Source organism: Elgaria multicarinata, chromosome 4 (assembly GCF_023053635.1).
Source record: "Elgaria multicarinata webbii isolate HBS135686 ecotype San Diego chromosome 4, rElgMul1.1.pri, whole genome shotgun sequence".
NCBI lineage: Eukaryota > Metazoa > Chordata > Lepidosauria > Squamata > Anguidae > Elgaria > Elgaria multicarinata.
The window spans coordinates 73,950,607-73,972,011 of NC_086174.1; the positions used below are offsets into that span (position 1 = coordinate 73,950,607).

Genomic DNA, 21,405 nt, shown 5'->3' on the forward strand with positions numbered 1-21,405 from the left:
AACAAATGCTGCAAGACCAAGAACAGCAATGAGCACTTTGAGAAAATTCCTTCCCCTGAACACCACAATTGGAGGAAAAGAGAACACAGTCATGGACAGTGCTGCAGCAATTCCTAATTGGTTAACCATAGCTGTCAATAATAACAATTATCAAAACTACCCCACCCCATGTTCCTAATTGGGAGGTTTTCAATTAGACACACCACACACAAAATGGTTGAATAATTTCGAAGACGTTAGAAGCACTGAGTGGGTTCATCTCCGACAGATAATTCTGGGGCTGAGAGCACACCCCTAATACTTACAATCCAAAGCACACAGCTGGAAAACCACGATTTTCATCCAAGAAAAAAAAAAGTTGTGAGAAATGCAGTTTTTCAGGTCTATGCACACTGAATTAGACATAAATAGCTCAGTTTCCCGTTATGACCAATTACAAACTGGGACTACAGCAGGCTTATGTAATCCTGCTGCTCCAACCATGTTGTTTTTACCCATTTTTTCATATAAGACTGTTCTGTTATTCCACTAACTTAAGTTCCTTAGAGCCATCACCAATTTTGCTGCACAATCTTTGTAACTGGTTTTTATTCAACTGTAAGGATGTTTGGGCAGATGTTAGTTATCTGTTTATGAAGCAATAAGGAAACTGGAAAAACAACAACCCTGCCTAAAGAATTCTATTACTGCTTTTTCTTGCCATATCCCTGCTTATTCAATTTCTGTCCAGAAAAGAGTATTTGTCTTCCGGACACAGTTATAATAAGCAACTGAGAAGACCACAGCAGCCACCACCATGTAATTCATTTCCCAGCAACTCCATGATTAGAGCAACTGACTGCAATGTGACTACTTAAGACGGGTTTTCACGTTTCCAGGTGCCCAACGTTTTCTTGCCCATGTCAAAATACCTTCCCTACAAAGTCTAAGTAGGCAGCATCTACAAAAAACAACAACCCTAAAAACACTGGTCACACAGTGGCCAACCAGCTGCCCACAGGAAACCCACAAGCAGGATCTGAATGCAACTTAACTGCTGGTGAAAGAAAGGGATTTCTCTAGTGATAGAATTGACCCCTATCATCAGTTTCTAGAAGACAAAGTTTCATAAAGAAAAAAGACAGACAACCCATATGGAACAAAAGGGAAGCAATTACTAGAGTTCATGTTATGGTCTGGGTGCCAAACAAAGAATCAATCGATGCAGTTTTTAGGACATTCATGTGGTAAAACCTGTCTCTGTGACTACTGTGGAAGGTATTCCATCTGACAAATTAATATATGTTCCTCTTATGCTATACCATAAGTAAAACTCAAAGAAAATAAGACAAGAAAATAAAAGCCTATTAATTGCTAAGAAACACACACCCTTTCTATATTGTATTTATGATTTATTTCAGAGCATATATATTTCATTCAGCAAACTCTTATTCCTTTATTTATTCCAGGTGTAAAGATCTTAAAGAAACAGACTGAATCCAAGTTCTTTTTCCTTGCCAAAGAATAGTATCGAGAAATCTACAGAGTAGCACTGTGAACAAGCTACAGCATGACTCAACTTTTACCCATGTATAACTTCAGATTAGATATATAGCAAAAGAAGGCAGTGAGAACAAGAAAATATGCATGCCACCCCAAAAGTCTGCTACTTCATATGAGATTTCCAACATGAGGTTCTTTCTGTTAAGGAAACTCAGTTATGCACCGACACATGAGCTTCTATACTGTATGTGGGTTTAAAATGATAATGTACACATAATGCACATCCTTGATGGGTCATAAGAAGTTGCAATCTCATGAAGGGAATCACTCATTTTTCTCCACCTTCCGTAGAAGCTTGTAGGAAACTAGTAACAAGAAGCAGCCTTTAGGGTTTCAGGTTTGAATATTTTTATGCCAAAGTTTTTGTTATTAAAGCCAGGGCCCACAAATGTTCATTTAGACTTGGAACCCAATGAGGCTTTCTGCTCCAGAGAGACAAAGTGCATCTATTTTGTAACCACTGTCCACTGAGAACCAACAGATTGGGTGTGCATAGTAATCACTTCCCTCTTCCCCATGGTACTGATGCTGCATTCTAACACAAGATGCAAAGGGTGATTATTTCAAAATTGAAAAGGCTGAATTTCTGTTGTGCTGTTAACTTGTAAATATTAGTTACTCCTGTGAGAAGAGTATACTGTAAGCTTTTCCTACTTGTGACCAGACTTAAATTTCTAGATACATATGGCAATCATATTTGGCAACCACGATTAAGTTGTACTTGATTCAAATGAACCTCATTAGAATCTATGACTTGTATCTCAAAACTTCAACTGTATTCTACAACCTGTCATATCCAACTGAAGCACCCCCAAATTCATGCACAATTCTACCAACCACAGTCCAAGTGGCCCGAGCTCTAGCAGAAGTTTGATAATGCTAGATGCAACAAAGTGTTTTGCATGGAGAAGAGAATCACAGAGAAGGATTCTCCCACTTACCCTACTGTTTCTGGACAGATGCTTGATATAAACACCCATACCCAATCACATACTTCAAATGATCTGCAGAACATGTAGAAAACATCAGGATCTTTTTATACAACTATGTGCTAATTTTTTAAAAAAATCATTATCTAAGCTTTTGATCACCTAAAGTGATCAAAATGTGATTATTTTGAGGTAACAGAAATAATGGAATTTCTACATTTCTGTCACAATTATAAGTAGGAAAAATACATGCATGAGTGAGTATTCACAAGATGGAATCAATATTTATTTTCCTCATAAGAACATAAGAAGAGCCATGCTGATCAGACCAAGGGTCCACTTAGCCCAGCATTCTGTTTACACAGTGGCCAACCAGCTGTTGACCAGGACCATACAAGCAGGAAACAAGTGCAACAGCACCCTCCCACCTATGTTCCCCAGTAACTGGGGAACATAGGCTTACTGCCTCTGATACCAGAAGTAGCACATAACTATCAGTACTAGTAGCCATTGATAGCCTTCTCCTCCAGGAATTTATCTAATCCCTTAATCAATGAGGATGCATCTAGGCCAGGCTTCCCTAACATGATGTCGTCTAGATGTTTTGGACTACAAATCCCATCAGACCCAGCCATAATAGCCCACAGGCAGTGATGGGAGTTGTACTCCCCGAAACTGGTGGCATTTCATCATTTTTAAATTACAATTTAACCTTATAGAGTTCTTGTCCACATGGGTTTCCAATTGGATCATACGCCTTATAGACACTAGCTGGCTGTTTAGTGGGAAACCAACTATGTGGACAATAAGTGAGAGTGGATGGGAGATACCTGCCATTTCTTTAGATATTTGATGCACTCTCAATTATATACTACCCAATATTCATCAATCTGAGAAGTGGAACTCTACTATAAGTTACAGTACAGTGCAAAGTTTAAGCCACAAGAATACTTGATTTCTCCAAGTAAAAAACTGAAGCTTAAGGGTCATATCCAATGTTAGTCCTATGTAGAGTAGACCCACTGAAATGAGTGGAACTTAAGCTAGTTGTGACCAACTTGTCTCATTAATTTCAATGGTTCTACTCTTCGTAGGACCAACATTGGATGCTATCCCAAGATATCTAGATTTAATGTCAGCTTAAGATGCACCAGTTTTTCAAAATATTTTCTCACAGACTATCCTCAGAATAAGACTAGCATGGCGCAACCACTTTTGCACTTATCGCATGGTACTCACCATCTAATTGTATCTGATAACTTCTAGGGAGGGAAGAAAAATCTATACCACTTTTCTTCTTATGCCATCTCTGCCTTCTACTCCTACGTGTTTGCATCTGAGCTCAATATGTGGGCTGGGGAAGGGGGAAAAGAGTTATTTCTAAAGAAAAGACATACTACATTTCATACTAGCAACTGTCACTGATGGATATTTTGCATAAATGGGCAGCATTTCATTGAAGTCATACATCATTTCCATAACGTATGTCAGCCTCCAGGTGTTTTAGATTAGAACTCCCCTCATCCCTAATCCATTGCCCATGCTGGTTGGTGCTGATGGGAGTTGTAGTCTAAAGTATCTGGACGATATCCTTGAGGAATACTTTTCACCTGTCCCACTTAAGTGTTATAGATGTCTAGTTACTATGTAGCCTTTGGAATACTTTTGAAACCAAAATGTCTAGAACAGTGCCATTACATTCTGTATTCCAATACAGAAGAATACTTTCTTGTGCCAATTCTCATTTCCTAAGCATTTCCTTTCCTTCTTGCTTCTTACTACCAATTAGCACAATACAATTACCCTTTCACTGCACAAAACAGAAGATAATTTTCATTGCACAACACAGAAGATAAAAAGTCACAGCACATTTTACTTCTAAATGTTTCATAATCCCCTCCTCCCCTTCGCTTCAAGCCAGAAGTCTGGATCACACTATTTTGTTTGGGTATCACTTATTTCTGCTTCAGGAAACTGGAAGCTCAGCCTCTCCAACCCCCTATGGTTTTCCCAGCCACATACTTGAGAGATTCACATTCCTTCAAGGAAGTTTTCAGTGTTAAATGGAGTCAGTGAGTATAGTGATTCGAGAAGTACCAAACCATACAATGTCATGTGGTAGTAGTTTAAGTAGCTTGGGACAGAAAGTAAAAGTAAAAAAGAAGCAGCTTTCAAGAGATTTTATTTCCATTTTTCAAGGCGAGACAGAGAGAGACCTTCTTCAAAAATGCCAATTTTATCACATGTGAAGCAGAGAAACTACTTACACACACACACACACACACAGAGAGAGAGAGAGAGAGAGAGAGAGATGAGCACTGAGCTTGACACTGCATTCATGAAATTCAAAATTGTCCATTCACAATAAAGTTATTTGAGATTATTAATACAACCAGAGTCTGATATATAAATTTAGTATCCATCAAACATGTTAAGATCGACAGATTCAAGAAGAGTGTGCTCAATGGCTAAACCTGATTTTTTTTCTTTTTACAATAAGGACACACAATCGCTCAATAGGGCACGTATAGAAAACTACCAGAAAATGGAGCATGAAGTGCAATAAAGGCTGCTGGAATTAAAGCAGAAGATAGTGGAGACTAAAGGGGATGGATCATAATATATAAAGAGACACCCAAGTCTATACTGAATTAAGTATAACACTGGATGAAAAAGCACAAGGTTTACAATTAAGCCTAAGCAAACTGTGGGGAAAAGAATGGCAAAAGTATTGAGAGCCAGATACGTAAGATTGCTATGTATCTAAGGGCCATTTCAGATGTGACAATTCCTAAAAGATTATCACTCCAGGAAGGAAAACATGCATGCAAGCTGTACTTGGTAAGCAGCTCAACACGTATATCCATAATAGTGAACAGTGTACAAAGGGGTTGTTTACACAGAAGTGATAAACAAGGAATAATTTTTTTATGAACCGCCCAGAGAGCTTCGACTATTGGGCGGTATAAAAATGTAATAAATAAAATAAAAATAAATAAGTTTCCATGTGTGAAGTATCTTTTAGTAAGCATACATGAGTGCTTGTTCAATAAAACAGCTGAAACAAACCCAGTAAGATTGCTGCTGTTCTGCTACAGTCATTTTAGGCCTATTGTAACATTTACTTCTTTAAAAAAATTATAGACCGCTTTATATCTAGCAAGATATACCATGCCCATTATTCTAGTGCACAAAGATTCATTATAGCCAACTTATCCAACATTACTGTCATTTGGATTTCCAGCACTCTGTTATTTCCAACTGTCAGTCTATCATTCATCTTTATTTTACTGTTGGGACTAGCTGTGAACCACAATGATTTATTTTGTGGTCAGGCCAATGGTGACCTGAAGAACACCCTCCTCCTGTAGACTCTAGTTTCTCCACCACTCAGCAACAGTCTTCATGCGGAAGTTTAACAAAAGTACAACTAAGCATGTGTGCCATCTACTCTTACTAAAGAAATGGGTTCATTTAAGCTAGGAAAAAACCTTGGGAGGACATTGACACTTTCCAAGCATTTAAAAGCCATTAAGGTGGCAGGTGGGGGTAATTATTAACTATGACTAGTGAAGGCAGGACTTAAAACCAAGGGCTTAACCTATAGAAACTAAATACTGGGGAAAGTCTCTCTCTCTCTCTCTCTCTCTGACAGAAATTTGTCAATGAAAGAAGCCAATGGAGATCATGGACCTTGAAAGGGTGGGCAGGAAACTGCATCAAACATTTAAAGTATGCCTTAGTCTTTCCACAAGATAGCAAGTTGGACTAAACACTACATATCCAACACCACTTAAATGTAAAGTACATTTCAATATATTAACCACTCTTCCAGCAGCAGTTATAGAGAAGAGGAGCCGTCCCTCCTTGCCCCACATGCTTATGGAATTTGCTTAGGAGGACAAAAAAGGTGGTACTTATTCTGGAGCATACGAGGAAATTATCCTGATTAACCCAGGTCTCCTTTGCCAACTCTAAAACATTCAAAACATCCATACCATGTATTCGAACAGATTAACATCTACCAATTTACCACCAAAGGGACAGACATTTGGAAAGCTGGTAACACACTGCCGAACAGTGAAGACATTTGCCTTGCTTCCCAGGTGTGTGTTAGGGGGGCCTCTGTCCTCAGAACAAATGGATATTAAACCTGTTTAATAGACAATGGCAGGTTCATAGATAAGATGCCTCTTAATGCGTTGATTGTCAGGAGAAAGAGAAACCCAATGCTCATCCTTCCAACTTGGGAGAACTCTCCCTCACACCCATAACAGCACCTAAAGGAGCCTATGAAGTGGTTGTTCTCTCCACCGGAGCGGGGGGGGGGGAGAAAACCCATCCTCTGCCATCAGATGAAGAAGGTTCTTGCCTAGGCAAGCTCACTTCACAAATCAGTGCATTAGTCCATACGGTGTTCCCTGGCCTTGTTCTGTCTACATGGCTAACCAATACACCCACCCTCGCTGCTGCCGCCGCCGCCGCCACCCGCCTTTCCTGGGGTCTGTCCTTCCTCCTCCTGCTCCGCCGGCGGCAGCATCACTCCCTCTCTCCCTCCGTCGCCTTACCCAGATAGTGCCTCAGGTCCAGCAGAAAGTGAGGAGGGCCCCCGTTGAGCTGGTAGAAGAGGGAGCCTAGGCAGAAGAGCAGCAGGGCGGCCATGCAGAAGCCGTAGTCGCGGAGGGAAAGAAAAGGCAGCAGCGAGAGGGGCCTCCTCCGCCTCCAGCCCATTCCCTGCCCGGGACCCCCAACGGCGGACGGGGCCACATGAGACCGGGGTTCCGGGCAGCCCGCGCTGTAGAGCAGCTGTTGCTGCTGCTGCGGCGGCGGCGGCGGCAGCTTCTTCTTCATCGTCGTCGTCGTCCCCGTCGCTTCCTTCGCCGCCGTCTTCTGCTCAGACAGCCCGCCGGGGAGAGCGCATCCTCCATCCGCCTGCTCCGCTCCGACCGACCGGCGTGAAGGAGGGGAAAAGTTCGCCGGAGGCTCAGGCGGCTTCTCTTCTGCCCATTGCCGGCTTCCCCCGTGTCTTGGACGTCTCTAGGAGCGGCTGGAGGAGGCGGTCACCATCCCCCTCGTTGGTTCCTCGGCAGGGTAGCCTCCCCTCCTTCACCGCCGCCGCTCTTCGCTCCGTCTCTCCTTGCAGCGTCGCGCTCCCGTATCAGGTTACAGTTCAGGCACGGCGGGCTGGTGCCTGCAACTCGCTGCAAAAAGTTGTTTGCGTCTCTCGCTCTCGGCCCTGCTCCTGCTGCTGCTGCTGCTGCCTCCTCCGCCCAGCTCCCGAGAGGCTGCCCTTATCCGCCACACCAGCGACCCCTAGGGACTCTCGACGCTCCTCCACCCAACGGAGCTCTGAGGAAGCTGTGGGGCTCGCTGCCTATCCCCTCTTACACAGCCCGCCTGATTAGCCCGAACTTCTCCCAAGTGAACCCCTCCCCTTAGCGCCGCAGGCGTCGTCGACCTCCTTCTCCAATGAACGCTCCAGAGCAGCTCTTTCGGTTTCCTGTTCCCCATTATCACATTGTCAGTGGCGGTAGTTTGCATTGCCTGCAAAGTCCCCAAATGCAAAGCAGGTTTTGGAATGGAGACCACGACGAACAGCAGGGCTACCTGTTGCAGCTCATGTGGGGATACAAAGTCTCTTAAAACGTCTTCAGAGGTTCTCTTCTACTATAAGCCTCACTGAAAGTAGGGGAGTTTGTTTCAGAATATTTGTCATGCGGCATACATAAGGGGGATATATTACCAAATCTTCACAAACACTGCATCTTTATAACAAGGCAAGCATTAAGTTATTAGATACATCATACGTACATAAGTTTGTGCTATCCTCCAATGCACGATATTTCAAAATCTTTTCAGGAATTTCAAAAGAAGCCATATTTTTCATAGCCCTTATTGTGAGATAGAAAAATTATAAACTTCTTTTACCAGATTTCAGAAAAAAGGGTCATCAAGAAAATATGTAATGAGTGATGGAAATATTTAGCATCAGAAAGTATCATCAAAGCAAGCGTGGTTGTTCAAAGTCATCAAAGCTGTAGTCCTATGCATGCTTACTTGGGAGTAAACACACCTTCACAAAAGCCTTTAGCCAGAGGAATACAATCTTTAGTGGGAAGTGGAAGAAAACATGTGGAGACAAGTTCTCTTAGAATAAACTTTGGGATTATCTTTTTCTTTTTTATAAAAGCTTGTGTTTAATTAGTGAGGCTTTATTGGAACAAGTGGAATAAATGAAGATGGAGAACTCAGACAAAACCTATTGAAATGTATGAGGTGTTATATAAAATAAAGAAACGTTGCACTGGACCATAAGAAACGTCTTCATAATATTTGGGCCACAACAACTGCAAATTCCACAACCAAGATTGCCTTCTTATATTCCTTAAAGAAATACACAGACATGACTAGGAATCTACTAATCTAAGGGTTAGTGTCTTATGACCCATTACAATGCCTCCCCCCAGTCAAGTGGGCTTTTTATGTGTCAACAAGTATGGACTGTAACATGGAGAGGCATCCTTGGTAGAAGAATCAAGAGCAATTTTCACAGCCAATGTTGTCCATCCCCCTCACCCTTAACCACAACAAAAAGGAACTTTCCAAGACAATTCAAGGAGTTGGAAGGTCACCCAATTCCTCACTAACCTGTTCAGGTTCTGGACTGGTGGCACAGCTTGTGCTGCATCTAGCACCAGACTATGTGATACAGTGTGTTATACTTATTGTACTGGTGAGGTTGGGGCCTGCTCTCACTGTCCTCGCTTCCCTTAATTATTGTTTTGGAGGGGAAGAGAAACTGTGCCCTCTTAGTTCTTGCAGGCCTCTAACTTGTCAGTATTCTTTTTCTAATCTCGGTCTACCCATAGACGGATGGCCATGGACAAAAATGGGATAGGTGGAAGAGCACAAGAGAAGAATCTGTTTCTTTTGTAGAGAACCCACCCATAAATAGTGGGTAAGTCAGATCAAAGCCCCACTCCTCCAGCCCTCCCATAATCTAGAGATCACCAAGTAGCGCATGAGTTCTACCAATGGGTTGGTAGAGGAGGGTTTTGTTATTGTCAAGGATATACTGCCTAGATTCCTTTTAACAAACACTGATCTGACTGGAGATTGTCATTGGTTTAGGGAAAGTACACAACACAACATAAGGTTAAGTCTATTGAGTCAATGGTCTTAAGCTTGCTCAGTTCTGTATTGGACTATTATGTGCAAGGAAGTCACATTAGGTTAAATTAAAACATTACTTCCATATAATGCATTTAGGATCAGGATATAAATTTCTAAGAACATAATTTCCTATTTTGGTTTGATAGTTGACTGAGGTCTTTGCTTAATCAGTGTTATCTGGCAAAGTGCCATTTACTTCAACAGAACAATAATAATAATAATAATAATTTATTTATATAGCACCATCAATGTACATGGTGCTGTACAGATTACACAGTAAATAGCAAGACCCTGCCGCATAGGCTTACAATCTAACAAGTTACAGTGGCTGAACATGTCACATATAAAAACAATTATACTTAAAGGTTTCCCAACTTTTTAGCAGCCCCTGAAGCTATGTGAAAATAAAAAGGTGGTGAGTTACATTGGTAGCAGATTTTACTACTATATTTTTATTGTAGAGCCAGCGTGATGTAATGGTTAATGATGGACTGGCGAGACCTGGGTTCAAGTCCCCACTCAGCCATAAAGCTCACTGGGTGGCTTTGGGCCAGTCACTGACCCTCAGCCTAACCTACCTCATAGGATTGTAGTGAGGATAAAATGGAGAAGAAGAGGATAACGTACATCACCTTGGGCTCCAAGGTGCCCAAGGATAAGATGAGATATAAATGTAATAAATAAATTAATACAAACATTAGCCATTGTAGTAATCTTTCTGTTTTTCTTCCTCTTTCTTATTCTGGTGTTGTTGCAGATTGCAGGGGCAAGGGTGGAGGTAGGGGGACAGGAATGGGAAGTCCCATTGCACAAGTGGAAGTCTGCTCCTATGATATTGGAGAGGACCCACCATTTTGTTTTATAGATATTGATAATGGATTGATGGTGGCATTGCTCACACAAGGTAGGCACTCAATTTTCCCCAATCCCCCTTACCAACTGCAACCCCTTAAAAAGCTACTCCTGAGACTTGAGTGGGCAGGCTATGTAAAACTGAAGAATTTATCTGCTACAGAAACAACTTAAAAGGCTTATTTTAGTTTTGATTAATGTTTTGAGAGTTTCATTTTGTTTTAACTATTTCACTTTTGTGATCCAAGCATTTTTTTCAAATGCTGAATAAAATAAAAGTACAATAATAATATTTGTAAACCTTTATACTTGAGATACCAAAGCAAACAATTAAATTTTCTTTTTCAGCAGAAGCTGATACACATCTGGAAGAAAACTTATAGGCAATTAGCCATTAGGCACTAAAAATAGTTTGGAATTATTCAGGAACTCTAAAGACAACAAGAACATTTACAACATTAAAGAAAAAGATGCAATGCAACTGGCATAAACATTAAAGCATGTTTATTGTCAAATAACTGATAAACACTTTGGTAGAACACCAGCACTTTGTTTACCTACAATACTCTGCTAATTGTGTTCTTAGCCAACATCTAAGTTCTCCTTCTGGCCTATTTTATTTTTGTACAATCTCTGTCCAGAGTCATGTACTTGGAGAAAAAAATATTACTTCCTTTAAGCATTACCAGATGTGTAATATGAAAATGTTAAATCATAGAACTTCTAGAATCCTATATCAACCTTTCTTTAGAAAGGGCCAACACAACAAGGCATTTCTTATTCTATTACATTTCTCTATTCCTGGTAGTCACAAAATATCCATGTAGAGATCTCAAAACATCGATCAACATTTCTGATAATTTTTAAAATTAAACTGATTAGGGCTGTCAAAAAGGTCAGAAAGCCCCGGGTGTGTGTGGTGGCATGGCATTGATTATACAAAGCTACTTTATACACCCTGAGGCTTTCTGCTGAAGCTGTGGAGAAAAAAAGTCATGGACTTACCCCAACTTTTTTCTCCAGAGCGAGGTGAGGACATGCAAGATGGTGTCAAGACAGTGCCAAAGCCTTGCTCTGGAATTGCAGTTGAGGTATGGCTGTGTGGTGCCTGGTGGAAGGTAACCTTGGTCACATTCCACCAGGAAAGGGGGGGGGGCGCTCTGGTCCCTGGATGGCCTCTCAGAAACCCCACACTCCCTCCTCAGTGTCAGGATTACCCAACGCCACGTCAGGGGAGGGAAAGAGTAGGGTTTTCAAGGGACACGGTTTCAACCCGACACCGTGAAGGCACACACACACCCACACCGGTTACTCAATTATAGCTTTTCTCCCTGTCTCCCTGTGTAACATTGGTTTGGTTGACTGAGCAAAGTTTAACTAAGACTGCTCATCATTGTATTTCTTTGTAACATAATAACTTCAGTCAAGATCAAGAAATCAGAACAAAATGCAGCATTTCAAAGATGGAAGGAGGGAAATTCAAAATGTGATGTGATATCTGTCTAGAAGAACAGTGTTTCACCAACTGCCCTGTAAGCAGGAGAGGAAGAAGAAGCCAGCCAGGAAATCTGCCAACAGCAGCTAGCCCACCTCCAGCTTCTGCTTTCGCCAGTAGGGATTCACTCTACTCCTCACAGAATCTAATCCATTCAACTGCTTGTGAGCATGAGAGGAAGAAGCAGCCAGCCAAGTGAACTGTCACCATTGTTGTCTCCATTTGCTGCTGCTTCATCAAGCAGGGACTGGGCCCCTTCTCCACTCACGGATGCTGTTCCAATCAACTGCCCTGTGAACTGTAGAGAAAATAAATGTCACCATCAACAGCTCTTCAAATAGGCTTTATAAACAATTTTTAATTATATAATCCTCCCTCTCCCTCCCTTATTTCTTGTGTCTTAAATTAGATTGTAAGCCTGAGGGCAGGGATTATAATGCTATGTTTCTAAACCACTCTGGGAGCCTCTTCGGCTAAAGAGGGGGGTATAAATGCTGTAAATAAATGAAGACAGACAGACATTGGCTGAATTTGGATGATCATGGGAGGAAAAAAGCCACCATGGCTTCTTCCCCCAGCCCCATCTGTGTCACACGCATGACTTCCATAATTGCCCACGACACAGGCGGCATAGTTTGCCATGTCATGTGAACCCAGCGCAGTGTATGGTGTGGCTGGCTTCTTATCCACCCCAGCCCCCAAACCCTTCTACAAGCCATGGGTTGTGGCATGGGTAAGAAGCCACCCCTGCCATGTGTCGCCTTTAGGTTCAGACAACCTGGAAACTTGTGCTGCGTCGCAGGTAATTATACAAATAGTCATCATGTGGGGGTAGAACCCACAGTGGCTTCTTTCCCCCACCCTCATGTTTGTCCGAACCCAGCCATTGGAATGAAAGTTGGTGTGAATGTTCAGAACAATATTCTGCATGTACTGTAGAAACATCAGTTCAACCTTACATCCATTTTGAAAAATTTTAGTGGAGGAGGGAAATGTAAAAAAAATAAAAAAATACAGCACAACATGATTTTTGTCTTAAACAGTAAAATATTTGAATTAAAATTGATTGCTAGCCTCATTTAGGCATTCCTGATCTGTTTATATGAAACATTGTGTCATCTTCTGCACCCTGCTCTATACCCTCCTTTTCTAGATTTCATGTAGAGCCTCATGTACAGGAAGTTTTCTTCTTTAGAAAGTCATCTTCCATGTGTAGAGTTCTCCCTCCCTTCTTATTTTATATTTGTCCTTCCACATAAATCCCTTCCATCATTCTTGTTTGTAATTTGACCAAGAGACACTCACTCTTCCAGTGATACCAGAATGTAAATCTATCACCGCAATGAAGTCAAGCACAATTATTTTAGTCTTTACATGAGTTTTATGTAAAACTATACTGGAATTTTAAAAAACATTAACACATGAGCAAGCTTAAGAAAACATCAGCATCAGCTGCTTTTTCTGGGATATGTCCCAGAACATAATGGGAATAACTCAGAGGTTTTATGATATCAAATAAAGTTGTTATATACTTTCATCTTTATTGATTGCTTAAAACAAACAATTTCTATATCCTGTGCCACCACACCCCAAAACATAAAGCGATATTTCTCATCACAAATGTCACATACAGTTAGCCTCAAGCATTTTGGAAGCTCATACAAAATGTTAAAATGGCACCCAATGCACTAAATGCTGGAGTCTGAGGCCTTGATTCTCCCCTCTAACCTATCCCACCTGGTCTGTTTCATCCATTTCTCCATGCCACATCAACAAGCAACAGCCACTTTAAATCTCCATATTAACACAGTTGAAATGCATGCTTCAAAAATATGCTGGGTCATCCAAATCAAAGCCTAAAGCCTCTTTATACTATCTAGGGCTAGATGCCCCTTCATCAATTGAAATCTCTGATTTGACACAGGTGCAAAATTTTAAGTGTGTGTGTGGGGTGGGGAGAAGAGTCAGCAACTTACTGCAAAATCAAGGGCTCTGGTTCACATGTTTTTAATTCCAGTGAAATAAATTCTTAGAAATAACAGCATAATCATTATCTTATCACTGCCAATCTGTGTGACTCAATTTCACAGAAAAAGTGTCCTCTGACTGACTCAAGATAGATTGCAAAAGTATGTGGTTGAAATACTAATGCTGCAATCTTAAACCCACCTATGTTGGAATAAGCCCCATTGAATGCAATGGGACTTACTTCTGAGTAGACATGCATGGGGGGTACTCAGTAAAAGTCCTTGTTCTATGAGCAAACTAGATGTGATGTCAGCATATCCATTTGTTTAAATTCAGGTGTGCCTCCATTATGTATAACCTTTGTGTATCTGATTTTTAGCAAAAGGGGTTCATGGGTGAGGAGAGTTGAAGTGAAACCCCCTGTGCTTATTGGTTACGTCCTTGTAGTCTCTCTCCTTCCCAAGCATTTTCTTGCAGACAAATTCACTCCTGGTTCTGAGCTTGACTGAGAAAACAGAAGGAACACTCTTCACCTGTGTGCCCCTATGTTTTGAAAATTGGATCCTCACCCAATTTATACATGCCTGGAGCAAACCCAGGTTTAAACAAATGGGTCTGCAGCAATCACATCTAGCTTGGCGCTGCCTCAGAGTACAGAAACTCAGGCCAAACCTATCCCCCTGGCATTTCCCTGGTGGCCACATCACCTTTCCCTGGCACTACGTCCTTTTCCCCAACTGCTGAGATCATATGGTGGCTTCTTGGCTTTTGCACGTTTTTTGCCATTTTAAAATACAACTCCTAAGGCTTACTTACTTACTAGCAAAGCTTTAAGTGACTCCGCCTATCACTGGGGCAGCCTCCTCAAGAGCTTCCCTGAAAGTAAATGTGACCTTTGGGGTGAAAGAGGTTCAGCAACCTACATCCTGATTTGAAGTCAGATCCTTTGTCTTGGCTATTTTTCACTTTCTATTTTAATCTCTTGTATTTTGGGGGGAAATGTTCTAATTTGTGCTCTGACACTATTGTACACTCTTATCAACAATGCCCAGACCATGTTCGTCTATGAGATGCTCAAACTGTAATCATAGTGCACCAGAGTAGGGGTAGGTGGAAAATAAATCTGAAGAACTTTTGGACTTCAATTCCCAGCATTCCTGATTGTTGGCCATGCTGGGAAGGGCTTCTGGGAGTCCAAACTGTCCAGAAATCTACTTTCTGCCCTGCAGTAGAGGGCAGATAGCACACTCAGAAAAATTAAGATTCTTCTCTTTGGGGAACTGTGGAGTACAGTACACACAGTACTTACTATCTTCTTGCAGGCCCAGACCGTAAGCTCTTTCCTTTCAGCAAGCTAGCCTTCACACCACACAAATGGGAAAACACAGCAATAAAAACAGTCAGGCAGTCTCTTGAAGTCAGGAGTGCAATGAACCACCCAGAATCACAGGCCCGATTCAATGACTAAAACAAGGTGATATTCTTAACGAAAACATATCCTAAAATAGATGTTAAACTATCTGACCATTACATAATTAAACTGTTCCTGGATTTATGCAGATGGAATACGAGGTGCAGAATGTGGGTTTGTGGTGGTGGTCTCTGTGCAGCCCTGACAGCTTTTGGTGAGGTCAGAATCAATCCTACATTTTCTGCCTGCTGCCACCATTTGAAAATAAATGACAAATGCACATTCCAGACTTCCAGTAAATGAACATAAAATATAGTTGTCCCTTTTCATCACTACAGTTAAAGCTGCAGGAGCCCTGCCCTCTTTTGTATCTGGTCAGAGTGACCAGATACAAAAGAGGGCAGGGCTCCTGCCATGTGTTCAAGTCCTGTCTTTGGGAATTGTAATGCTCAGAGGTGACTACAGATCTCTAAAGTATTTGCATCTGTTCTACAAATGTGGGCCCTTTTCTTAGTTGTTAAAAGCCTAAATATCACAGCATGTTTCTCTGTGATAATTAGGCTTCTAACAGCACAATCATATGCATGTCTCAGAGGTAAGTCCTATTTAGAAGTTAGTGGGACTTACTTTTGAGTAGAAATCCATAGGATTGCACTGCGTATGATAGTTTCTGTCTCCTGATTTGTTTCAGGAAGTTTTGGAGTACATTCAGCAACATCTTTGACAGAACTTCACTAGGACTTTTTAATATTAATTTAAAACCTCTGAAAAAACTTTAAATTTTTTGTTTACTGTCATGTGGCACTTCCAAGCCATTTAATTATTACATTCCACCATTACAGAGGCTGGTTTTAGTTGTGGAAACTGAAGTGAGAAGCTGTACTTTATGCTGACATTTTAATCAGGAAGACGTACTACTCTTTTGGACAGAACTGATTTGTAAAATCCATGATTACATCATTTGCAGAGCCTGACATCTGGGGATAATTGGCTAATTTATTACACATTTCTGGGTCATTGGTTTTTCTGTGGAAGAAGGAAATTAGAATGAAACTAGCATCTATTTCTTTCTTCCAATCAATCATTTTGGCTGTCATAAAAGTACCCTTTTATATTCATTTTCTGCTTCACATTTTCTATTCAATGAGGGTGTGTGTGTCTTTATCATAAAGATAAAACTGCCAGAGGCCTCTGAATTTGGCACAGCTTGTTTTATTTCTCAGCCACAAATGCAAATTTTATCTCAGAGAATTTGCAAAAATACTTCTAGCCAAAGAAATGTGATTGACAAATAGTACATAATTTTGTTTCTTATTCCTCTCAAATCCTGTGCCACCATAATCACTTCTAAAATTCTGTTTTGTTTTAAATTGTTCCAAATTAATAGTCAGTTCATCTGGGCCTACTAGGCTAGCCTTTTTCCAGATTCTTGTTTTCCAGTATTGTCACAGATAATGCCTTGATAATAATGGCATGCACATGGTAGTGGGTGGAGAGAGAGTGAACAAGATTCAGCCAGTGTAATGCACCTCAAATAAAATCTCATTATTTATATCAGCAAGAGAGATGATTTTCCCCAATGAGGTAAATGAAACTTAAAAGTATTTAACATGCAACACAATCTTATGCATGTTTAGTCAGAAGTAAGCCCCAGTGTGTTGGGGCTTACCTGCAGGTGAGTGTAAATAGTGTTGTAGCCTTAGGCTGAATCATGTCCAGTGTTAATACTCTATACTAGCAAATGCTCAACACTTCAAAGAAGTTTTTAATCCACACTCCGAAGGAGCATTGAGGTAGTTCATTCCATAATTCAGGCTGCAGCAAACCCACATATTTCCTTGGTCATATCTTAGTTTTCTGATTTCCTGGCTATAGTCGTTGTGTTGAGTATCAAATGCACCTGTCAAAATACACCTTTTTATCACTTTTATAACAAACAAATAGTCCCCGTCCCCTACAGTTCTTCTAATCATCCACCGATAAACTGTCCCCGAACTAAAGGATGCTCCGCACGTCATGCTTCAGGAGATGTTTCTAAACTGATGTAATTGGAAGTGATAAGTCTGGGGACTACATTTCCCAACAACCCCTGCTGTCTCTCTGATCCGGAAAAAAGGGAGTTGTCCTTCGTGAACGAGAAGAAGAAAAAGAGGCTGGATAAAAAAGGAGGGAAAATGGAGAGTGACTGGAACAGGACTACGGCATACCTATGAGTTAGTAAAGCACCAGTGGGAGACAGCTGGAGACAAAGATCCTTATTAGCAGATTGGAAACCGAGGTAGTTTGGGAATTGTTTGTATACAAAGCGACTTGTGTTGGGAAAGCCCTGGAAGAGAAGGGCCTACTATAGTGTTAAGTGTGCTCACCTGGTTAAAGACTTTTCTTACAGTTTGGATTCCCTAGGTGGCTGCAAACTTACCTGTTTTATCTGTCCTGTTCAGCCATGTATTTTAGGCACATCCTATCTGTTAGGGCCAGACTGCACGTTCTTCTAATCACGTAGGTGCTGTTTTTCTTTACTCTTGTGTAAGCACATGTGGATTAGACCTCCACCCGTTTCCCTCCAAAATTCTGTGACGGAATTCCAGTTGAGACCTTTTTTTAAACAAAACAAAACAAAAACCTTCTGCAGGGTATGTGTGGAATTTCTGGTGGCGGTGAAAGTTTAATCCTTCCCTCTCGGAGTGCCCTGGTCCTGGTGCTCACACAAGAGTAAGGAAAAATACCCGCAGCTTCACCTACTTGTTTAGTAGAACGTGTAGTTTGGTACTTAGTATTGAGGGTGCTGACAGTGAAGAGCCTTCAATACTTACTGCCTTTGTCTGGTTGCAGAGGCACGCTACCGATTGAGGATCTCATTACAGTATACCATGGGAAAGGACTAAGAGCGTTCCTTCATTTTCCTGAGGGAGATTTTTGGTTCCAAGAAAAGCCCTTTTTCTTAATGTTAAGGGCCACTTTTCCTCAGGGATAATCTCTTGGGGGCTGCATACTGGGGCTGAGTGGGGCTGGAATTGTGTGGGGCAAGAGCAGGCAGTGGGTGGAGCCACACTCTTATCTCCTCAACCCCCAGTTAGGCTCAGGAAGAAAGCACTATTAGCACTATTCTCATACTACCATACTTAAGGCAATGGAGCACTTTCTCCTTTCTAATTGTCCTTTAGTCTGGGGCTGCTTACCTTGCTCCTTGCTGTTGTTGTTCAAACATGCTATGGCCTAGATAACTTGTTTTACGAAGTAAAGAGACGGTTTTTGCTCTGTGCGTTTTTTATAGTTTGATGGTTGATGTAGGACCACAGCTGCTGTTTTAATAGGCAATCTAACAGCTCTTTGCTCAAATCTACGATGGATTTTGTACTTTAAGGTTGCAATCCTATATGTACCTACCTAGACTAAGTCCCATTGAATGCATGGACTTACTTCTGAGTAGACATGCATAGGATTGTGTTGTAAGGGCAGGCTGGGAGTTGTAGGACTTTCCCCCCTGTTTATATGCATAATACTGCATCCTACGTCACATTCATCTGCAAAGCGATACAGGACTGAAGTGTGCAAGCTGACTGGTAGCGTGCATGTGAGGACAGTTATAAAAAGCAGTTTTGGACTTAGCTTAAAGAGAGCTGATCTTGGTTTTGGGGGGTTCTATTCCTCTACAGAGAAGAGTGGGCCTTAAATTTGCTGCTCTGCTGTTGTAATATCCAGTGTTATATTGTAGATTTCTTTTTTAAACTAATATTTCCAAGCAGGTAATCCCTCAAATGTATTTAGGACTAGGATGGGGATGCATGTTTGTAAACCAATTACTCTGTTACCGTCTGTGAAGAAACTGATACTAAAAGCACTTAATTACTAATGATTTTAGGATTTAAATCCGGACTCACCCGACAAGTGAAATGCAATTTACTCAGGATATAAACACAAGAACTCATGGTGAAGTAAAGACGGGGGTAGTTATCTCTACACATTCTCCTTTCAGTATAAAAACTTGAAACCCCCACCCCTGCTTTATAGTGAATGGACAAACACATAGAATCATAGAATAGTAGAGTTGGAAGGGGCCTAAAAGGCCATCGAGTCCAACCCCCTGCTCAATGCAGGAATCCACCCTACAGCATACTTGACAGATGGTTGTCCAGCTGCCTCTTGAATGCCTCTAGTGTAGGAGAGCCCACAATCTCCCTAGGTAACTGGTTCCATTGTCGTACCACTTCCAGTCTAACAGTCAGGAATTTTTTCCTTATGTCCAGCCGGAATCTGGCTTCCTTTAACTTGAGCCCGTTATTCCGTGTCCTGCACTCTGGGAGGATCGAGAAGAGATCCTGGCCCTCCTCTGTGTGACAACCTTTTAAGTATTTGAAGAGTGCTATCATGTCTCCCCTCAATCTTCTCTTCTCCAAGCTAAACATGCCCAGTTGTTTCAGTCTCTCTTCAGAGGGCTTTGTTTCCAGACCCCTGATCATCTTGGTTGCCCTCCTCTGAACACGCTCCAGCTTGTCTGCGTCCTTCTTGAAGTGTGGTGCCCAGAAATGGACGCAATACTCTAGATGAGGCCTAACCAGGGCTGAATAGAGAGGAACCAGTACCTCACACGATTTGGAAACTATAATTCTATTAATGTAGCCCAAAATAGCATTTGCCTTTCTTGCAGCCATATCGCACTGTTGGCTCATATTCAGCTTGTGATCTACAACAATTCCAAGATCCTTCTCATTTGTAGTATTGCTGAGCCAAGTATCCCCCATCTTGTAACGGTGCATTTGGTTTCTATTTCCTAGATGTAGAACTTGGCATTTATCCCTATTAAATTTCATTCTGTTGTTTTCAGCCCAGCACTCCAGCCTATCAAGATCACTTTGAAGTTAATTTCTGTCTCCCAGGGTATTAGCTATCCCACCCAATTTTGTGTCATCTGCAAATTTGATAAGCGTTCCCTGTACCTCCTTGTCCAAATCATTAACAAAAATGTTGAAGAGCACTGGGCCCAGGACTGAGCTGGTTCCCCACTCGTTACCTCCCCCCAGTTTGAGAAGGTACCGTTGATTATGCATGTTTAACAAACCCAAACCTACATATATCTGGGGGGTTTGTTAAACATCTACCTTTTCTCTAAGACAACCTATATGAGACCTTTTTTAAAATTGGTGATCAATTCCTCCCCTGGCTGTCTCCCAGAGTATTTATTTTCTTTTTCTTTTGTGTTGTTTAACATTGTTTACTGCTGTTTATAAAATATATCACAGCACTGAACAAATTTTAAAGTACAATGATAAAAGCAATAATGCAGCACTTCAGTAATACCAGGCTAAAAGAAGGAATGAAGGTGGGGGAAGAGTACACCTCAAAAATATCAGCTTAGGCTGATATACCAACTACGCCCTTATCTGGACAGAGATAGCCTAGCTACAGTTATCCATGCTCTGATAACCTCTCGTCTGGATTATTGCAATGCATTATATGTGCGGCTGCCTGTGAAAACGGCCCGGAAACTTTCGCTGGTACAAAACAGGGCAGCACGTTTACTAATAGGTACTGGCTAATGAGACCACATCACACCAGTCCTTTTCCAGCTTCATTGGCTGCTAGTCCAGGCTCAGGCCCAATTCAAAGTGCTGGTATTAACATTCAAAGCCCTAAACGGCTTGGGGCTAGGCTATCTGAAGGAACGCCTCCTCCCATATGTACCTGTCTGGACCCTAAGATCATCCTCAGGGGTCCTTCTCCGTGAGCCCCTGCCAAAAGAAGTGAGGCTGGTGGCTACCAGGAGGAGGGCCTTCTCTGCTGTGGCACCCTGGCTGTAGAATGATCTCCCTAAAGAGGTTCGCCTGGCACTTACACTATATTCTTTTAGATGCCAGGTGAATACCTTTTTATTTTCCCAGTATTTTAACAGTCTATTTTAACTTTGCTGTTTTAAATCTGTATTAATTTCTGCATTGCTGCTCAGTTTTATTCTGCTTGTGTTTGTTTGTTTTATACTGTTTACACTGTTTGTTTTATATTTTAAATGCTTTTCATGGTTTTAATTTTTGTAAACC

At 41.4% G+C, this 21,405-nt stretch overlaps 1 protein-coding gene across 1 annotated transcript in view; it reads right to left on the bottom strand.

Annotated features, from left to right (window-relative positions):
- The window catches only part of UST (uronyl 2-sulfotransferase), a 114,667-nt gene extending 106,969 nt beyond the window's left edge, over nt 1–7,698 (bottom strand). The window contains exon 1 of the mRNA XM_063124554.1: nt 7,040–7,698. Coding sequence (XP_062980624.1) covers nt 7,040–7,322 — 283 coding nt within the window. The 5' untranslated portion in view covers nt 7,323–7,698. The remainder of the gene's footprint in view (nt 1–7,039) is intronic.
- Nucleotides 7,699–21,405: the final 13,707 nt, after the last annotated feature.